General features: G+C 54.3%; 1 protein-coding gene across 2 annotated transcripts in view; it reads right to left on the reverse strand.

Moving 5' to 3' along the window:
- Window positions 1–775: 775 nt before the first annotated feature.
- Window positions 776–17,069, reverse strand: part of MAPK4 (mitogen-activated protein kinase 4) — a 48,065-nt gene continuing 31,771 nt past the window's right edge. Inside the window, exons 2-5 of one of the 2 annotated variants that reach the window (XM_028098419.1) lie at window positions 10,688–10,832; window positions 9,240–9,401; window positions 4,203–4,404; window positions 776–1,472 (exon numbers count right to left, since the gene is read on the reverse strand). In XM_028098419.1, coding sequence (XP_027954220.1) covers window positions 776–1,472; window positions 4,203–4,404; window positions 9,240–9,401; window positions 10,688–10,832 — 1,206 coding nt within the window. Of the gene's footprint in view, window positions 1,473–4,181; window positions 4,405–9,239; window positions 9,402–10,687; window positions 10,833–17,069 lie in introns of both variants that reach the window. The other variant, XM_028098418.1, reaches the window with a different exon arrangement.

Here is a 17,069-nt window from a genome sequence, read left to right on the forward strand (position 1 = left end):
GGCCTGGAAGATGAGTTCTTGGACCCACAGATCCCAAACTGGTGTGAGCCAAGGTGTTCAGACCACACAGGGGTGTGGCAGGTGGAACTACTGAAGTACTTGAGGGACCAGAAAATATCTGGTTGGTCAGTGGGGTAAAACTGGCTCAGTTTCCCATTTTGGATTATAAGCAACATTGCTCTGAACAAAAGATGGGATAGGTCAGATGGTGATGGGCAGGGAAGAAACATCCTGGACCGAGTTTTCGGATTGGAGAGCCACAGGGACCCCAGCAGAGGAAGACAGTTTAGAGGGGACAGACACTGGCCTAGGAGACTGGGCTTCAAGCCTCTCCCTGGTGGTAAGCACATCACTTGGCTTCTGGGGGCCTCACTGTCAGTGAGGCCGGATGGTTTCAACACCATGCCAGCAAGGTTCCTCTGCACCTAGCCAGGTGGGAGGGCTTGCAGACTGCTGTCTAAGACACTATGCTCCCCTGCACACCGCCACCTGTAAAACGCAAGGGCCCCCTCTTCGCTGGGAAAGTGATCAACCCCCAAACTAGGCTCCTGTTCAAACCTGCTCCCAGAGGTTAAAGGCTAGTTATTAAGGCAGTTTAAGAAATGGACATTCCTCTCCCTCCTCGGATCCTTCCTGTGTTTTGCTAACCCCAAGGCAGCAGAGAGGGGTGAAGGGGCGGTGGAGGTATGGGGTGGAGGGCGGCCAGCCCCTTCCTGCCAGGCCCGGCTTCCCTGGGTGGCCTCCGCTTAGGGGGCCTGGAGCTCCCCCCTCTCCCTCACCACCTTTCTTTGGAGAAGGCCTCGGTCTGCACGAGATCGCCGGGGTGCTCAGGGATGCACGCGCCGTTGAGGTCACCCAGTTTATTGTCCGGCAGATCTTCGGGCTTGGTGCAGAGCTTCAGGGCGCGGGAGATGAACATGTCCAGGTCGAACTGGGGGCTGGCGCCCCCGTCGATGGAGGCCGGGCGGCCGGGCGGAGAGGCAGACAGGCGGCGCTCGGGGCTGTCGGGGGGCGGGCTGGCGTGCTCGGGGCCGCCCTGCGTGCTCTTGACCCACTGCGCGATCTCCAGGAAGAGGCTGGCCGGCTCGTCCTCACGCGGCCCGGCGTCGGCGGCCACCCCGGAGCTCGGGGGAGCCCCCGCCGCCTGCTTCCAGTGCGACAGGTCCAGGATGAGCTTGGGCTCTGAGTAGTGGTGCGGCTTGCTGTCGCGCCACAGCAGCTTGTCCAGGTAGGAAGGCGAGCCGACCTTGTAGTCGCAGGAGCGCCCGTAGTCGGCCTCGAAGGCGCGCTCCATGGACGAGTGCGAGCGCTCCAGGAAGCGCTCCGAGCTGCCCTGCGAGTCCTTGCGCGGGTCCACCTGCACGTCCTCCGCCAGGGGCGCCGAGCCCGCGCGTGGGTCGCGCTGCACCTCGCTCGTGTCCTGGCACCGGTCCGGCCTCCACTCCAGGTCCGATGACAGGCTCACAGGGTACCTGCGAGGGTGCAGACAGACGGAATGGTGGGTGACTGGACCCCCGGGTGAGTTGCCTTCCCTGAGGGAGCCAAGCCCCCTCATCCCTGTCTGCCACGCACAGACTGGCTTTCCGTTCCTTCCCTGTCCCTCTGGTCCTGTGACCGCCCCCGCCCTCCCCCGGGGTCCGGTGAAGGGACTGATGTTTTTGGTTTAACCCTTGTATTCTTCTGTACTCATTCAATACCCTGCAGGTGTTTCTTGAGCACCTTACTGTGTACCAGGCGCTGGCATTGCCAGGCACGGCAGTGAACAAAACAACAAAGCCCCTGTCCTCCTGGAACCTCCTTTCAAACGGATCCCACCAGTGCAGTGCTCCTCGAACTCTGACCTGCACGCAAATCGCCCGGGGCCCTTGCTGAATAGCAGCTCTTGATCCAGTAGCTCTGAGGTGGGGCCAGAGATTCTGTGTTTCTAGCAAGCTCCCAGGTGATGCTGATACTGCTGGTCCAGGGACCACACTTTGAGTAGCAGGGCCCTTATGAGTGCTCCTCAGGCCTGGTTCAGATTAGAATCACCCCACATCCTGATTCAGTAGGTCTCGACTGGGGCTCTGCATCAGCACGGTTTTAACACATCCCCAGGTGATGCTAAGGTACAGTCAGGGCTAAGATCTCTTGCCTTAGTGGGTCTGGTTAGATGCCCCCCGTCCCCCAGCACCCTGCATCAATGCAGTGTAGGTGGAAAGATTCTAGACACCCTCAGGAGAGGCCAGAGATCCTTGGAATTCTGCCTTCTGTCAACTGCCCTGCAGTCAGGGAGAGCAAAGTCAGCCAGCCAAGAGCAAAGGAAGGGCAGGTGTGCAGGCCATCAGCTCGAGCTGGGCCCTCTCCTCCCTGTGCCAGGTGCTCTATGCAGAACCGTGTGGAGGGAGCCAACAACCAGCTGCTCATGGTACAGGATGCCTCGTGCTCGCATGGGAAAAGCCAACGCACCTAGGACAGGCAGGTTTGGCTGTGAAAGGGCAGGCGCCCAGAGCGGTCCACACGATGTGGTTTGCGTGGCACAGGGAGGCCCCAGGACTGCCTGCCCACTGCCCAGTGACAGCATGAGGGCAGGAGTCACCCCCCAGAGCGAACACCGCCTCCTCCCACAAGGGTCCTAAAAATCGCAGAGATTTCTAGGAGGAAGAACTTGCAAAGACCCTAATCCCTGGCTGCTACACACCGAGGGCCAAACATTGGTTCTCTGAAGTCTTCACAGAGACTCTGTGGAGTTAGGATGATCACGCTGCCTTACAGAGGAGGATGCTGGTGCTCATCCAAGGTTAAGCCATTTGCCCAAGGCAGGGGGGGCCTGTAGGAAGGAGTCTGCCCATGGACTGCCCATCTCCTTCCTGCAGGGATGATGGGAAAGTCAGAAGCAGAACCGTGTCAGGTTTAGAAATGGTCAGAGTTGGTGGGCAGTGGCCAAAGAAACCCTGCGACAGTTTTCCTGGCCCCAGCCCTGCACCACAGCCATGACAAGCATGGGATGGGCCTCTCGGGGCCAGCGCTCTGTGCCCTCAAGCGCCATGGAGCAGAGGGGGAGGGGCTACAGGGACCACAGTCAAGGGCGGGAAAAGCATGGGGGCGGCAGAAGGAAGAGTCTTCATTAATCTCTATTTGCTGGCACCTCTTGATAACAACAATCGACGACACCAAACCCACAAACCTGTCCGAAAATAGCAGAGCGCTGCCCTCGCCCTCCCTCCGTGCCTCCTCACTCTGAAACCTATCATCTGCCAAATGACTGACAAGGAGAACTTGCTCATCTGTCACTTATGTAACTAGCTGTCACCTTCCCACAGCAGCGGGGCTGCCACTTAGGCCCCCTCGGAGTCCTAGCTGCTAAGCCCTTGACTTCTATTTCTAAACTGAGCCGCTCTCGGCTCTCCCTCCCCGGATTAGCAGATGGTGATGCCCAAATGTTTAGCTGCCTGATCTCAACATCGGAATAGGAAGGGACCCGAAAAATCCTAACATGCCTACACAGAGATTTGTTAAAAAAGTGTGTGTTCTACCCAACACTGAATCACTGGTAGTGACTTCCGGGCACCCTGTGTGGGGAAGGATTCGGAGGCCCGGCCCGGTTTAGCAGGCAAGAGTCCTGTGATTGCTCAGCAGTGTCTGACATAGATGCAGATCAAGGAGGCCCCGCATGAGGCAGGCATTAGCCGTGTGGCGAAATGCTAGTCTCTACCCTCTCTGAGCTGTGGCTCCGTCATGTGTCACTGGGCAGTAATGATAATGGCACCCCCCCCCCAATGGCACTCTTGGGAGGTGCCAACGATGAGGACTCTGGGAAAGTGTTATGCGGGAATAAACGTCACATTGTCTCCTTGTTGTGCACTGGCACAGTCTGCTTTTCTCGGGCAGATTCCCAGTCTGCTAGAAGTGAGTTCCAGTGATGGGTACTCTTTAAATGTCGCTGAACAATGTATTGAACCCTGGCTCTAGTATATGGAGGGTGGGGAGGAAAGGGGTAGTGGCTGTGTCGCACAAAGGAAGGCCCCTGACCCACACATGCTCATCTACTGGGAGTGCCTGGGGACAAGAGAGAAAGGCAGGAAGCTAAGTGCGGGAAAGCACCCCATGGGCTATGGAGCTTGGGAGATAGAGGGAAAGGTCATGGAGGATCAGAGGCAAAACAGAAATGGGAGGATGAGAACGTGAATTCTAGACTCCAGGGCTGGGGGCTCCTGGAACCGCACCTGTCCCAGTTGGAGAGCTGGCTCTGGTTGGCGGCCATCAGCAGGATGTCGTCGATCTCATCTTCAATGCGGAAGGGGTGCTGTGAGGTGGGCTCGTCCTCCGGGCATGAGTATGGGCTCATGTAGGGGTGCTGCAGCCCCATCTCTGCTGTTAGGCGATCCATGGGGTTAAAGGTCAGGATCTTCTCTAGAAAGTCGATGGCTGCGGGGAGCAAAACAGGACATGAAAGTCATTCACTGCCCTGCCTAGCAGAGACATTTTTTTTGTACTTTCCCATTTGTAAAGAGGTTTTTAGCCATTCTCCTTTCTTGTCACCCTCACCACAATCCAGTGACGAACTCAGAGCAGATACTGCTTTTTTGACTTCACAAATGAATAAACAGAGGCCCAGCGGGGTAAAGTGACTTGCTCGAGTTGCCGCTGGTTAAGAGCAGGTGCAGGGCTAGAAGTCTGCCTTAGGCTGGATTTCTCCAGGGACAGGGACTGGGCTGCAGGTAGTCTGTGTGGTGACCATCCCCGCAAGCACAGGCAGGGGAGGGGGGAAGAAGCCAGTACGGGATGCGCACATGAGCAGGTTCCTCCTGGGGGCACCTGGAGCTTGGTCCCACTGGGGGGTGGGGAGGCATCCTCTAGAAGAGAGCATGGGACACACCTCAGAGGTGACTCCATTTGTGGGGCCGGGGGGAGCCGGGGTGTCTCTACACCCACTCCCACTTGTTGCGGATTGCGTGCTGCTGGGGTGGGTGGAGGAGCCTGTGAGGCAGGTCACTGAAAGGTGAGGCAGGTGGGGCACGGCCTGTTAGCCCAGGGCTCCCGAGTCCAGCCTTCCTTCCAGAGGTTGCTCCTGGAGGTTTGACAAACAAGGGCAGGTGGGCTTGATATTAAAATATTTAACCACCAAGCTGAAGCCCTCCTGGGGACTAGGGTCTAGATCAAGGGGAGGTCCTAGGCAGCTGGAACCTGGAGACAGGAAGGGGACACTCGGAAGCTCTGTGTGGTGGCTGGTTGCCAACCTGCATGAAAGCATATCGAAATTTCGGCAGCCAATCGGGCTGTGTGGGTGCGCACTGGCTACAGATCAGCTCTGCACACGGAACTGGTGTCCCTTCTCCCAAGTGGGGGTAGGGGCAGCCATCTGCCTTGTGGGCTCTGCCCTGGGTTATCTCAGGGCAAGGTCTAGCCTGGAGGTTTGCATTATGTCTCAGTGCTGGAGGCCCCACTTAAATCACGACTTGGCTAATCGCGTTACCTCCCATGTGGCAAGGGAGAAAGGCCGCTGAGCTCAAGAGCCTCAGGGCACAACCATGACCCTGCCCCTCACACCAGCCCTGGGTCTCTTTGCAGGAAGATTCAACAATGATTCAGGAAATTGACGGATTTAGAAGGTCACGGCCCCCCAGGAGGATGTGGTGCTGGTCTGTATGCCTAGACTGAAGGATCCATAAAGCAGCAGGAGCTCCGAGGCTCAGGGGGTGCCTCTGGGTCAGGGCTGGAGACCTGAAAGAGCCTCACAGATGGGCAGGGCCGGGAAGAATCGGGCTCCGCAGTGCACAGCCCACTCTGGCCCTGTCTGGCTCCAGGCTGGGCAAGCCTTGCCCGATTTGGGCTACCGCCCTCCCTCGGCCCAGCTTATTACTCTGGACCTTCTGACAAGGACAGGAGAGAGTTGAAGCTCTAAACGTGGGCAGGCATCATCACCAGCATCACTATTTTTAACAAAGACCCAGCGAACCCTGAAGTTGGAAAGTGCCAACCCCAAAGTCTACCCCACTGACTCTAGTAAAAACGAGTCTCCTCTTTCCCCTTCCTGACAGCTGGTCTTCTAGCAGGTGCCAGACACTTCCAGAAGCCCAAATATTAGAAAATCCCTTCTTGTCTCTAACCTAAATCTACCCCCTTTAACCTCTACCCCTGGGCCTAGCTCTGCCCTCTGCGGGTTCCCCCATGTCGGCATGTTCTCTCTTCCCCAGGATTGGTCCCCTCAGGTTTCAAGGGAGCAGCGAGCAGCCAGGTCCTGTGCACTGGCCTGCATCTCCCAGTGCCCCCTGCAGTTCGATGTGCTGTGTGACTGGGGCCTGGCGGGCAGGGGAGGAAATGATGTGTGGACCCCACTTCCAGGCTGGATGCATAAAAGCCTCCTGCAAGAGTCTCTGCCCTCTCTTCCCCTGTCTTCAGCCGGAAGTGGGTGTCCAAGGGTGACCCGGAAAGCTGTGTGTTGAAGATGGCAGACACTTCTCTGACAAGCTGGGTCCTGGGAGAGCCCCAGGCTCCCCGACTCTGTCTGGACTGGAGGTGAGCCGTGCGTACACTGCTAGCAGGGTCACCCTGGAGGTTCCAGACTTATCTGCCATGGCACTAGCTTTGTTTTTCTCAACACAGAAACCACCATACCCTCCCCACCCCCCAAATCCTCTTCTCTGGGCTCAACCTCCCCACATGTTCTGAAGGCATTTCTAATATAATGAGACTTCTGTACCATCCTGTCACCTTCCTGTGGCCCAGTGAACTCAAACGGGACTTTCCCGAGCCCCTGGGGTTCTGGAAGGATCCTCAGGGGCATCTCTGGAGACTGAGAGGCAGGTGAGCCCCGAGGTCCCCAACCCTGCTTCACCCAGAGCACTCATTTTGATTTGTTTCCCTATTAGGTTTCCTCGTCAGATTTGTTACTTGTGACACATTTCCTTCGTAGATTAAATGGAGCTCAGAAGTGAGGCCTTGATATGATGGTCTCGGGGCTTGTCCCCCTTGTCCTGCTCCGACGGCTGTGTCAGCTGCTGAGGGACAGTCACCCAGACTGCCCTTTGAGCCTCCGGGGGCTTCAGCCAGAGAGACATTCTGCCTCTTCCCAGGCCTGCGGGGCCTCTGATGTGCAGGAGAGGGAGGGAGCGTGGGTCAGCAGCCGGCTCTCCTGGGTGGGTGGGCTTGGTGCCCTCCCCCATCCATATTTCATTCCTGGGACCCCTCATTCTCCTAAAGCCAGAGGTCAGCTGGAGACCTCTTTTCAAGGCCAGAAGCCGGCGAGAGAGTTTTGGTTGGAGTTGAATTTTGGTTGGAGTTGAGTTTTGGTACATCGGGAGAGTGGAGCAAGCCTGGCTTTAGTGAACACCTGTTCAGCTACAGGTTCAAGGCCAAACTCACTGGCCTCTCGGCCTTTCTCACCTCTCCAGCCTCCCTTCCTACCAACAGGTCTGTGACTCGTCCTGCTGATCCGGGCCTCCATGTCCCCCTGGCCAGCTTCTCTGTCCCTCTCTGTTCCCCTCCTCTCCCCCAAATACCCGGGGCCCTTGCTGGCCCCTTAGGATGTGTTCCTCAGTCTTTGTTCTCACCTCACCTCTTTGTTCTCACCATCTTCCCAGCGAGTGCACCTCTCCTGTCTCTGAACTTCCACCTCTAGCACTGTGGTGGCTTAATACACGTCGGGGGATGCTGCTGACGACAGTGAGGAGCTCTATCTCCTATCGGGACCAATTCTGATTTTGCTGAGAAACAGCCCACCACTCTGACAGCCAAGGCACCAAGGGGCTGCTGTATGTGTGGTTGCTTTGGGGAGGGGAGGGGGTGACACGTCCCTGATCCAGAATTCCTGAGAGGTGAATGCACCTCTTGTCTCGCGGTGGGATTTCTACAGGGCCCTAGGACACAAATATAGACAGGCTGAGTCTTAATTTGTGGTGAATGAAATGATCCCTCCTCCTCTTTAATGAAGAGAAAACTGAGGCAAATTATGATTGAGTGGGGATCATGGCCAAGGGCATTGTTAGAAGACACTGGTGGTCCAAGTTCTTGTTTCCTGATGGTCTCATTCGTAATAATGGACACCAAGTGGTGGGGAATAAATACCTATTTCACCACCTCCACTGCAGTGAGCTGGGGCCTCGGGACTAAGTTCTGGTCAATAAAACATGAGTGGAGGGGAGGTGTCGAAATTCCAGCTCACGACCTTAAGGGCAAGCGGACCTGCCCTCCTTCCCCACCTTCCTCCAGGTAGTAAGGGCAGTACCCAAGGACGGTTGAACAAGATGGAAGGGGCCTGGGCCCCTGGATGACTTTGTACAGCAGGCTCACTGTCTTGGCCCTGGACTGTCTGCTTTGTGATTATGATAGAAGAGAGAAATACGCTTCTTAACTTCTTTTTTCTTAAATAAGAAATCTTATTTAAGCCACTAAGAATTTGGGTGTCTCTTCCAACTGGCTGAACCTGTATCCTACCTAACATAGGTAGGGGTCTCCTAAGGAAGCCTCTGGTAGGTAGGAGGCCCAGTGATAATGCTAACGTTTTATTTAAAGATTTTATTTGTTTATTTGAGAGAGAGGCAAAGCATGAGCAGGGAGTGGGGCAGAGGGAGAGGGAGAAGCAGGCTCCCCGCTGAGCACAGAGGCTGACATGGGGCTCGATCTCAGGACCCCGAGATCATGACCTGAGCCGAAGGCAGACGCTTAACCGACTGAGCCACCCAGGCGCCCCTAATGTTAACATTTAAAATGATGGAGCAACTGTCCTCTGCCCGGGGCTTTACACATTCTATTTTACTTACCCGTCACGATGTCCCCATGTGACAGGAATTACTGTACCCCTTTTACAGTTAAGGAAACTGAGATGCAGAGAGGTTAGGAAACTTGCTCAAGGCCAAACAGCTACTCCCAATGCACCTGGGAATTGAGTCTCGGTCTGGGTCTCAAGCTCGTAAAACTCACGTTCTCTGCACCACATCATCAAGGGGAATGAGGGAGAGGGAGATGAAGGAGAGGGAGGAAGGCAAGTGAGAAGGACGAGAAGGAGAAGGAAGCAAAGACGGGCGGAGACTCTGGAGGACCGCCGAACACAGCCTTGAGAGTTGCCTGATGGCCGAACTCTGGGAGCCAATGACGCTCAGTCCGGAAGTAGCTCGGGCAAATTCCCGCCACAGTGGCGTGGCCTTGGCCTCTCTGTCTAGAACTAGGCTTGGTCGTTCTGGAAGGAGACCACCCACCCGGCCCCCCAGGGCGAAGCCAGAACGCAGCCTCCTGGAGGCTGGCCACGCTGTAGGCCAAGGTACCTTCGCTGTTCACTTCGGGGAGCAGCTTGCGCAGAGGCCTCTTCACCTCCCAGCGGCTGCTGACGAAGGAAGGCATCACCCTGAGCAGCTCATCTTTGTCCTCCTCCCGGATCACAGGGATGGTCTCTAGGATGAGCTGCATCTGCTCCAGCTCGTGAGCCCCTGGGGAGCCAAACACCAGATGGTTAAGTGTGTTGCCCAAGTGACTGGGGTGACGGAAGCCTCAGTGTGGTTCTGGGAGGCCGGGGAGGGACGGCGCCTGCCGTTGGGAGCAGCACTGGGGGCCAGGGGACCTGGGTTCTGGTCCTCACTCGGCCACTAACTTGCTCTGTGACTATAAGCAGGTTGCTTGCCATCTCTGGGGCTTGGCTTTGTCAAATGTCTCTGCCTCTGGAATGGACCCGTCTGACATAGACTGAGTCAGCCGGAGCTAATGGGACAGGCTTTGCCAGGTCCGTGGGAGAAGTGTGCTGGGGACAGGATGGAGTCAGGCGTTTATTCTCCTTTGCTCCTTCATTCCCTCAACTAAATAATGGCTTACTGAGCACCTTCTCCCTGCCAGGCCTCGGGCTGGATGCTCAGCCATAAGAAGCTTCAGTCTTTATGAGTCTCAGAAACACAACTCGTCTTTGCCGCCCTGACGCTCCCTCAGCGCTGTGGCGCTGCTGGCGGGGGTCAGGTCTCTCTCCTCGCGGTCCCCCCCCGACCCTCAGGCTGTTCTTAACTCCCATTGCTTCCATTTTCCCTTTTTGCCCGAGTAACCTTTCCACTTACTTCTACCAGTTTAAATCCTTAACCAAGACTCTCTATCTTTGAGAAGTCCCCAGAAGTGCCCCCCCCTTACCACCGATTCCTACAGGATTCCAATCTGCCAGAAGCTGGCGGTCTACACTGGGGCTCCTCCGTGTCCCCCAGCGACACCTGGCGGAGCACCGAGCGATGCGAATGCTGTGATGCTGCCCCAGCGGGGGCCCGCGGCTCAGGCTCTGCGCGGAAGCCGTCCCTTCGGCCTCCCCCCCCCCCCCGAGTGGGCTCATGGAGGGTCAGTTCAGGGACTCTGGGAGCCCCTTGTGGGGTCCCCTCGCCAAATGAACACTCCAGACTGACTGCTCACAGTGGCAGGGAGAGAAGAGGCAGGGGCTGAAAAGGTAGGATGGATGTTTCCAGCAGTCAATTTCAAGGTGTCTGAATAGAAGTAGTTACTTGATTTCAAAGGTTCTGCCCTCAAAAGGCTATTTTTAGCCTTTCCAGTATTTTGCCAGAAATGATAAGGGGCCTCCAAGTAGGTCCATAAAGCCATACAGGTCATTTTAAAGAGAAAGACTAGGATGTTTTGTGGTTAGCATGGTTTTTTGGTTTGTTTGTGGGGTTTTTTTCCTTTCCATCAGTTCTCCCGTTTTACAGAACGACGCCAGAGGAGAAGGAAGATGGCATGGTTAGTGACCTACCAGCAAAGAGCATCCTCCCCGTGAGCATCTCGGCCAGGATGCAGCCGGCGGCCCACATGTCGATGGCTTTGGTGTAGTTGTTCGGGGAGAGGAGCAGGCGCGGTGAGCGGTACCACTTGGTTACCAACCCTTCCGACAGATAACCCTGGAAGACAAAACACCCCCAGTTCCGATGGTCAGCCACGCGCAGATATGCCCTCTCCCCCAAGTGCCTTCTTGTTTCTTTCCACCTGAAGACAGCACCCCGTCTGGGATCCTTTCACTCTGGAGCTTTCCCTGAAGCCTAGGGGCTCAATACATAGGAGCCAAACTCAAGTGCATCACCACCAACAGAGTAGTGATGAGAACCTGGAATTTCATTGATCCAGTGGCTGAATCTCAGCAATAGCCATACATTTGAAATCAAGCCAATTACTTTGGTGCTAAGGATTAGAATTAATGTGGCTACAATGCCAGAGACGCCAAGCCCCTGCTGACAATGCAGAAGGCCAGCTTCGTAACAGATGCAGGTGAAGGGCGTTATGGAAACAGCCCTAAATGGCAGAGTGGATGCAGCTCTGGTTGGCCCAGAGGATTCTGGGAGCTCCACAGTGTCTTTCTGGGGGCACAGATGTCCTAGCTGATTTCAGCCACTGCTCAAGGATTTGTGGTCTGGGACGGAATCCCTCCCTACAAGATTTGGTGGGGATGTAAGTGGTTTAGCACAGAATGGAAAATAAAGCCAGGCAACTCGGAAATTGTTCTCTACGTAATTCGGGAAGTTGGCCCAACAGTGTAACCTGGGAGGTGTCCATTTGGATATCTAGAACAGTCTCTCTAAATAGAGAAGGTAGACCCACTTGGGAGGTCAAGGTGAGACAATTCAGACTGAAGGGAGGCAGTGGAAGATTCTAGGGATGGTCTTGATATCTGCTGATGTAACTCCCCATTTAGCATTTGAATTGCCCTTTTTACTGATGTAGGCACTATCACAGACCCAGGCAGATGAAAAATTAAGAAGCCCAAATACCTGGGAGCTTTTGATCAATTAATCCGGAATCTATTTGTTCAGCAAATATTTATTAAGTGTTTTAAACCTTCCGAGCTCTGCATTATGACAGCAGTACCCTTTCCTCTATGGGACTGTCTCAGTCGGTGGAATATGGCGACTCTGGATCTCGGGGTTGTGACTTCAAGCCCCATGTCGGGTGTAGAGATTATTTAAAAAATAAAATCTTAGGGGCGCCCGGGTGGCTCAGTCGGTTAAACGTCTGACTCTTGATTTCAGCTCAGGTCATGATCTTAGGGTCATAAAACCGAGCTCCTCATTGGGCTCTGCACTCAGTGTGGAGTCTGCTTGAAATTCTCTCCTCCCTCTGCCCCTACCCTGCTCACACACACACACACACACTCTCTCCCTAAATCAATAAGATCTTAAAAAAAAAAAAAAAAACTTAAAAAAATTACAGGCACAAGCCAAACCATAGAAGTTCACTTCTGGGTGGGCGGGTCATAAATAAAGAATGGCTTGATTGATTTCCCAGTCAGAGGCTGAGCCGGCCAGAGGAAGACAAAAGCAGAGTCACCCAGAGGGGAGGCAACAGAAGGGGGTTTTCTCTAATATGTAAACGAGCAGTCTTTTATGGGATGGAATTTCCTGTCATTAACACCTGCCTAGCTGCAGCACCTAGAACTGAAATGGGGACACAGGGAGGCTTCCTTCTGAAACACCTGCCTGGAATGTAAAAGAAAGATGTTTGCATGGGCAAGGCCGCCCCTGGGCCAGAAATGAGGGCCAGGCCACAACAGCAGCTGAGAAATTTCACCCACTTTCTTACTTTGGAATGGAAACCGAGAACCTGCTGCTTCCTTATGGTCACTTGTCCCTCAAGCCCTTTTGAAAACAGAGGACATACTGATGTGTTTCAGAAGCCACAGGGCAGAGGAGAATTTGGGAAGTTGCAGTGTCTTCTGTCAGGTTCTGGAGCAAGAGGAGCCCTGGAAAAGGGGGGATGAGAACAAAAAGGAAGCTCCCTTCCTGGGGGGGTAGGGAGGGCAGACATGGGGAAGGAGGTAGTGGCAGGGGTCCTGCCCTCAGCTGAGATGAGCCCTGGGTGTCGAAGCAAGAGAGGCTCTGGCGCCCACCACATGATACTGGTGATCTGAATTCAAGAAAGTTTCAGTGGAGTGGATGGGGCGAAAGTCAGAACTTTCTAGAATAAAAAAAAAAAAAATGTATATTTAAAGAATACCCAGGAGTGGAGACTCAGTTTTATCAGAAGGGCTCACAAATCAGTTAAGTAGATGGACTCAACAGATATCTTTAAATGGCTTTTCTGTCAGAGCCTGCAGTTGGGGGGGGGGGGATGGTTTCAGCTCCATTTGGATGTGGAGGGATGTGTCCTCCGTCGTCAGACCTGGTGGTCTCCATGTGGTGCACCATTGTGTGAGTCATAAAGGATCACTGCTCTGAGGAGACAGGAAACCAACACTCCCACAATTCTCCATGGCCCCCTCTCAGCACATAAGAGGCAAGACTGGAGCTGCCCTTTCCCAAGGGTCCCTTTCCTCCTACCACCCTGTCCCCTGGTGTTCCTGGTGAGAAGACGATTCTGGACGTGCTCCTGGGAGGCAGCTGGCCAGGATTTCCTGTCTAGACCCTGTCATGGGGGCCTTTGGGCTTTCTTCAGCGATGGCTCCAACCAGCGCATTTTGCTTCCTTTTAGGGTCCAGTACAGCCAAGGGGAGGCTTTGCTTTTGAAAGCACCGTAGGTGTTTGGGAAATCATCTAGCAGCGGCTGCTCTCTGAGGAGGGTAATTAGGGACCCCCAACAGATCCAGAGGGGAGGTATAATTAACGCTCTGAGCACCCTCTGGGCAGAGGGAGCAGGGACACTGCACTCAGTCCCAGCTGCCTGCCAGGAATTCAGAACAGCCTTGCTCAAACTCGCACCAGAAGGGTGGGCTCCGATCCACAGCCAGCATTGGGCGGGGGGGTGGGGGGGGCCTCCAGGTCTGTGCCCCTTGCTCTGTCTGCCTCCACCAGCCCCCCGAGCCTGATCCCTTGTGTTGGGGGACACAGGTTGGGGGAAAAGGCATGTTCCAATATGTCTTCTACTTCACCCTTCTGGCCCCTCACAGGGATGGGGAGAATGAATTTATTTATTTATTATTTATTATTATTATTTTTTATTTATTTAAGATTTTATTTATTTGACAGAGAGAGAGACACAGTGAGAGAGGGAACACAAGCAGGGAGAGTGGGAGAGGGAGAAGCAGGCTTCCCGCTGAGCAGGGAGCCCGATGCGGGACTCGATCCCAGGACCCTGGGATCATGACCTGAGCTGGACGCAGACGCTTAACGACTGAGCCACCCAGGCACCCCGGGATGGGGAGAATTTAAATGGGGACACATTCTCTGAAGAATAAAAGTCCAGTCAACTGTAGCTGAGTGTGTGGTGCGGGGTGTGTGTGTGACAAGGTGCGAAGGCTGGTTTCTCCCCTCACACTGAATGGCTGCCGAGGACTGCCCCCTGCTCCCAGGCAAGGGTGGTGGGGGACTCTGACAGCCTCACCTTCTCTACAGGAAGTCTCTGGCATGTGTTGTCCCTGTGCGGTGGAAATGAAGATGATGATTAAAACCATCCCCGTCTTCAAAGAGCATATAATGTAGTTAAAGAGATGAAATATTCAATATGATTGTCAGAAGGATAAGGAAATGATCCTGGTCAACATTTACGTGGGGCTTGCTCCATGCTGGGCACTGTGTTAGCATTTTACCTTTTTTTCTTTTTTAAAGATCTATTTATTTATTTGAGACAGAGAGTGGGAGAGAGGGGCAGAGGGAGAGGGATAGCGAATCTCGAGCAGACTCTGCGCTCAGCACGGAGCCCACGGGGCTCGATCTCACGACCGTGCCATCGTGACCTGAGCTGAAACCAAGAGTCGGACACTTAACAGACTGCACCCCCCAGGCGCCTGCCCCCGTGTTAGCATTTTACACGCATTCATTCTGCGGCCCTCCCATCAGCCCCTCGATGCAGGCTCTCCACAGAGTAGTAACACCACCTGCCCAAGGTTTTTATATGACGGGGATGTGGCCTAAGGTATCTGTCTTCAGAGCCCATGCTCTGAACTGTCCGTTGCTGGACCTCCACCACCACGCACACCAAACAGAGTCCTGGGAAGCAGCGAGGAAGAGGCATGCTTAGAATGCAGAGGGTCAGGTTTTGTTTAGCGGTGGGTCAGTGAAGGCTTCATGGAGATGAGGTTTGAGCTGCTCTTGATGGATGGGGACATCTTAGATAGCTCTGTGGTGACAATGGGCACCAGTGTGAGTCAAGGTAGAGGGTGGAAAGACCTAGAATGTGCTCAGGGGACAGAGAGACATCTGGGCATGTGGACAAAGGGGCTGAGGAAAATGACCTTTGTTCTGAAAGTTAGCAGACCCCTAGCAACGAGAATCAGAAGTGCTGGTGAGAGGTACAGATTGCCCAAAGCTACTGACTTGGAGTCACCGGTCTCCATGTTGAATGAGCTCCCCAGGGAGCCTGTGTGCCCCTACCCAGTTTGAGAACACCAGGAAGAACCAAGGCAGCCATGGAGGGTTGCGGATCGAGGAAGGAGGGGTCATGGGTAGGACAGGAGTTTCAGCGGAGGCTGTGAGAGGCTGCTCCGTCTTTCCCGTTTGCCCTGGGCAGGTCTGCATCCCGCCCTGGTAGGGCTCTTGTGGATTCTTACTACCCGGCAGGGCGTTTATGGAGCTACGTGGTTACAGGCTCTGCAGTCCCTGTGCCTTGCAGCCTGGAGAGGCTTGCAAACCTGGCTGGCAGCAAGATGCTGCTCTCTGGAGAGCAGGGGATCCCGGGGCTCACGAAGGCCTTGGGAAGGCCCCTGGGCTCCACACTTCCTTGCAGCACACATAGGCACCCCTGTCTGATCTGGAAGAAACTAGGTCAAGGGAAAAAGAAATCAGGAGAAGTAAAATTTTTAGCCTTAGGGGTCAATGCATGTTGTTGCATGGATGCTGTGATTCTTGTAAATGGGCATGTTCCCAAAAGACCTTCTGGTGGCCAAGCTGTGACATCAAAGAGATGTCACACAAGGAATGGGAAAGACTGGGAACCTTTAGCCTGGAGAACATAAAGGGGGTGGATGGCCTGAGAGCCGCCTTTAAGTTTTTATTTATTTGAGAAAGAGAGAGAGACAGAGAGTGCACGAGCTAGGGGACGGGGAGAGAGAGAGGGAGAGAGAGAATCTCAAGCAGACTCCATGCTGAGTGCAGAGCCGGACACGGGGCTCAATCTCACGACCCTGAGATCCTGACCTGAGCCAAAATCAAAAGTCAGATGCTCAAGTGACTGAGCCACCCAGGCGTCCCAAGAGCTGCCTTTAGACGTTTGCAAGGCTGTCATATAGACAAGGAGTTAAGCTTGTTCTCTGAGGCTCTGGCGACAGGAGCCTCAGTGAGCCAAAGCAGGAGACAGGAATCTATGTAATAGGATAATAACAGCTAACATTTACTGAGCTCCTCAAACTGCTCTGCTTCATATGGATGAACTCACTTCATCCTCAACAACCCCGTGAGGCAGGGACTCTCATTATAGCCATTTTACAGGGAGGAATCTGGTGGCACAGAGAGGGTAAGCAATCTCTCCAGGGTCACACAGGCTGTTGGTGGCGAGCTGGGATTCCACCCCAGGCTGTGTGGCCTGAGCTCCTTCCATCTGAATATGCGGCGCTGCTGCCTTTCACATTAGAAAAGCCTTTAAAGCCATCAGGGCTGTCCCGGGGTTGGGGGGAGGGGTGGGGTGGGGAGACTGGGCTCCTAACAGGCAGAGGCATCCCGGTACAGCATGGAGAACCTCGTGGAGAGATGCGCCAACACCCCCCCACCCCGTTGGTGTCCAGAGCACCGCTTCTCCGACTTCGGTGTGTACCCGAATACTCGGGGACCTGGACCGATTAAATGCACACTCAGGTCATCAGGTGGACAAGGTGATGCTGCAGGTCAGAGGGCTGCACCTGGGCCAGCAAGGCCCTAGCTTATCTTGCACATCATGCCTGGCCCTAGGGACTAACGATCTGCCTCACTCACAGGCCCGGCAGATTCTCCATCAGAGCAGCAGGCTGACCTATAATAGGGGTTAATTCTTTGTATTAGAGACACTCATCAAAAGATCATTTAGAAAAACAACACCCTCCCAGAGGCCCCTCTAAGCAAGGACATGTGGCTTTCCTCCTCCAGTCTTTTCCCTCCTAAGGTATAATTCTTATTTGTGCCAATATCCCTATCAGGCATGTTAGAAGCCTTTTTTAAAAAGAAATAACACCACAGCCAAATAGCCTTTCTTATTGCTGACTCCAAACTCATTCTATTAAACTCATTTCCATGAAAATATGC

Source organism: Eumetopias jubatus, unplaced genomic scaffold (genome assembly GCF_037043125.1).
Source record: "Eumetopias jubatus isolate StellerSeaLion01/CBP00866 unplaced genomic scaffold, mEumJub1_p1.0 scaffold_16, whole genome shotgun sequence".
Taxonomy (NCBI): Eukaryota; Metazoa; Chordata; class Mammalia; order Carnivora; family Otariidae; genus Eumetopias; species Eumetopias jubatus.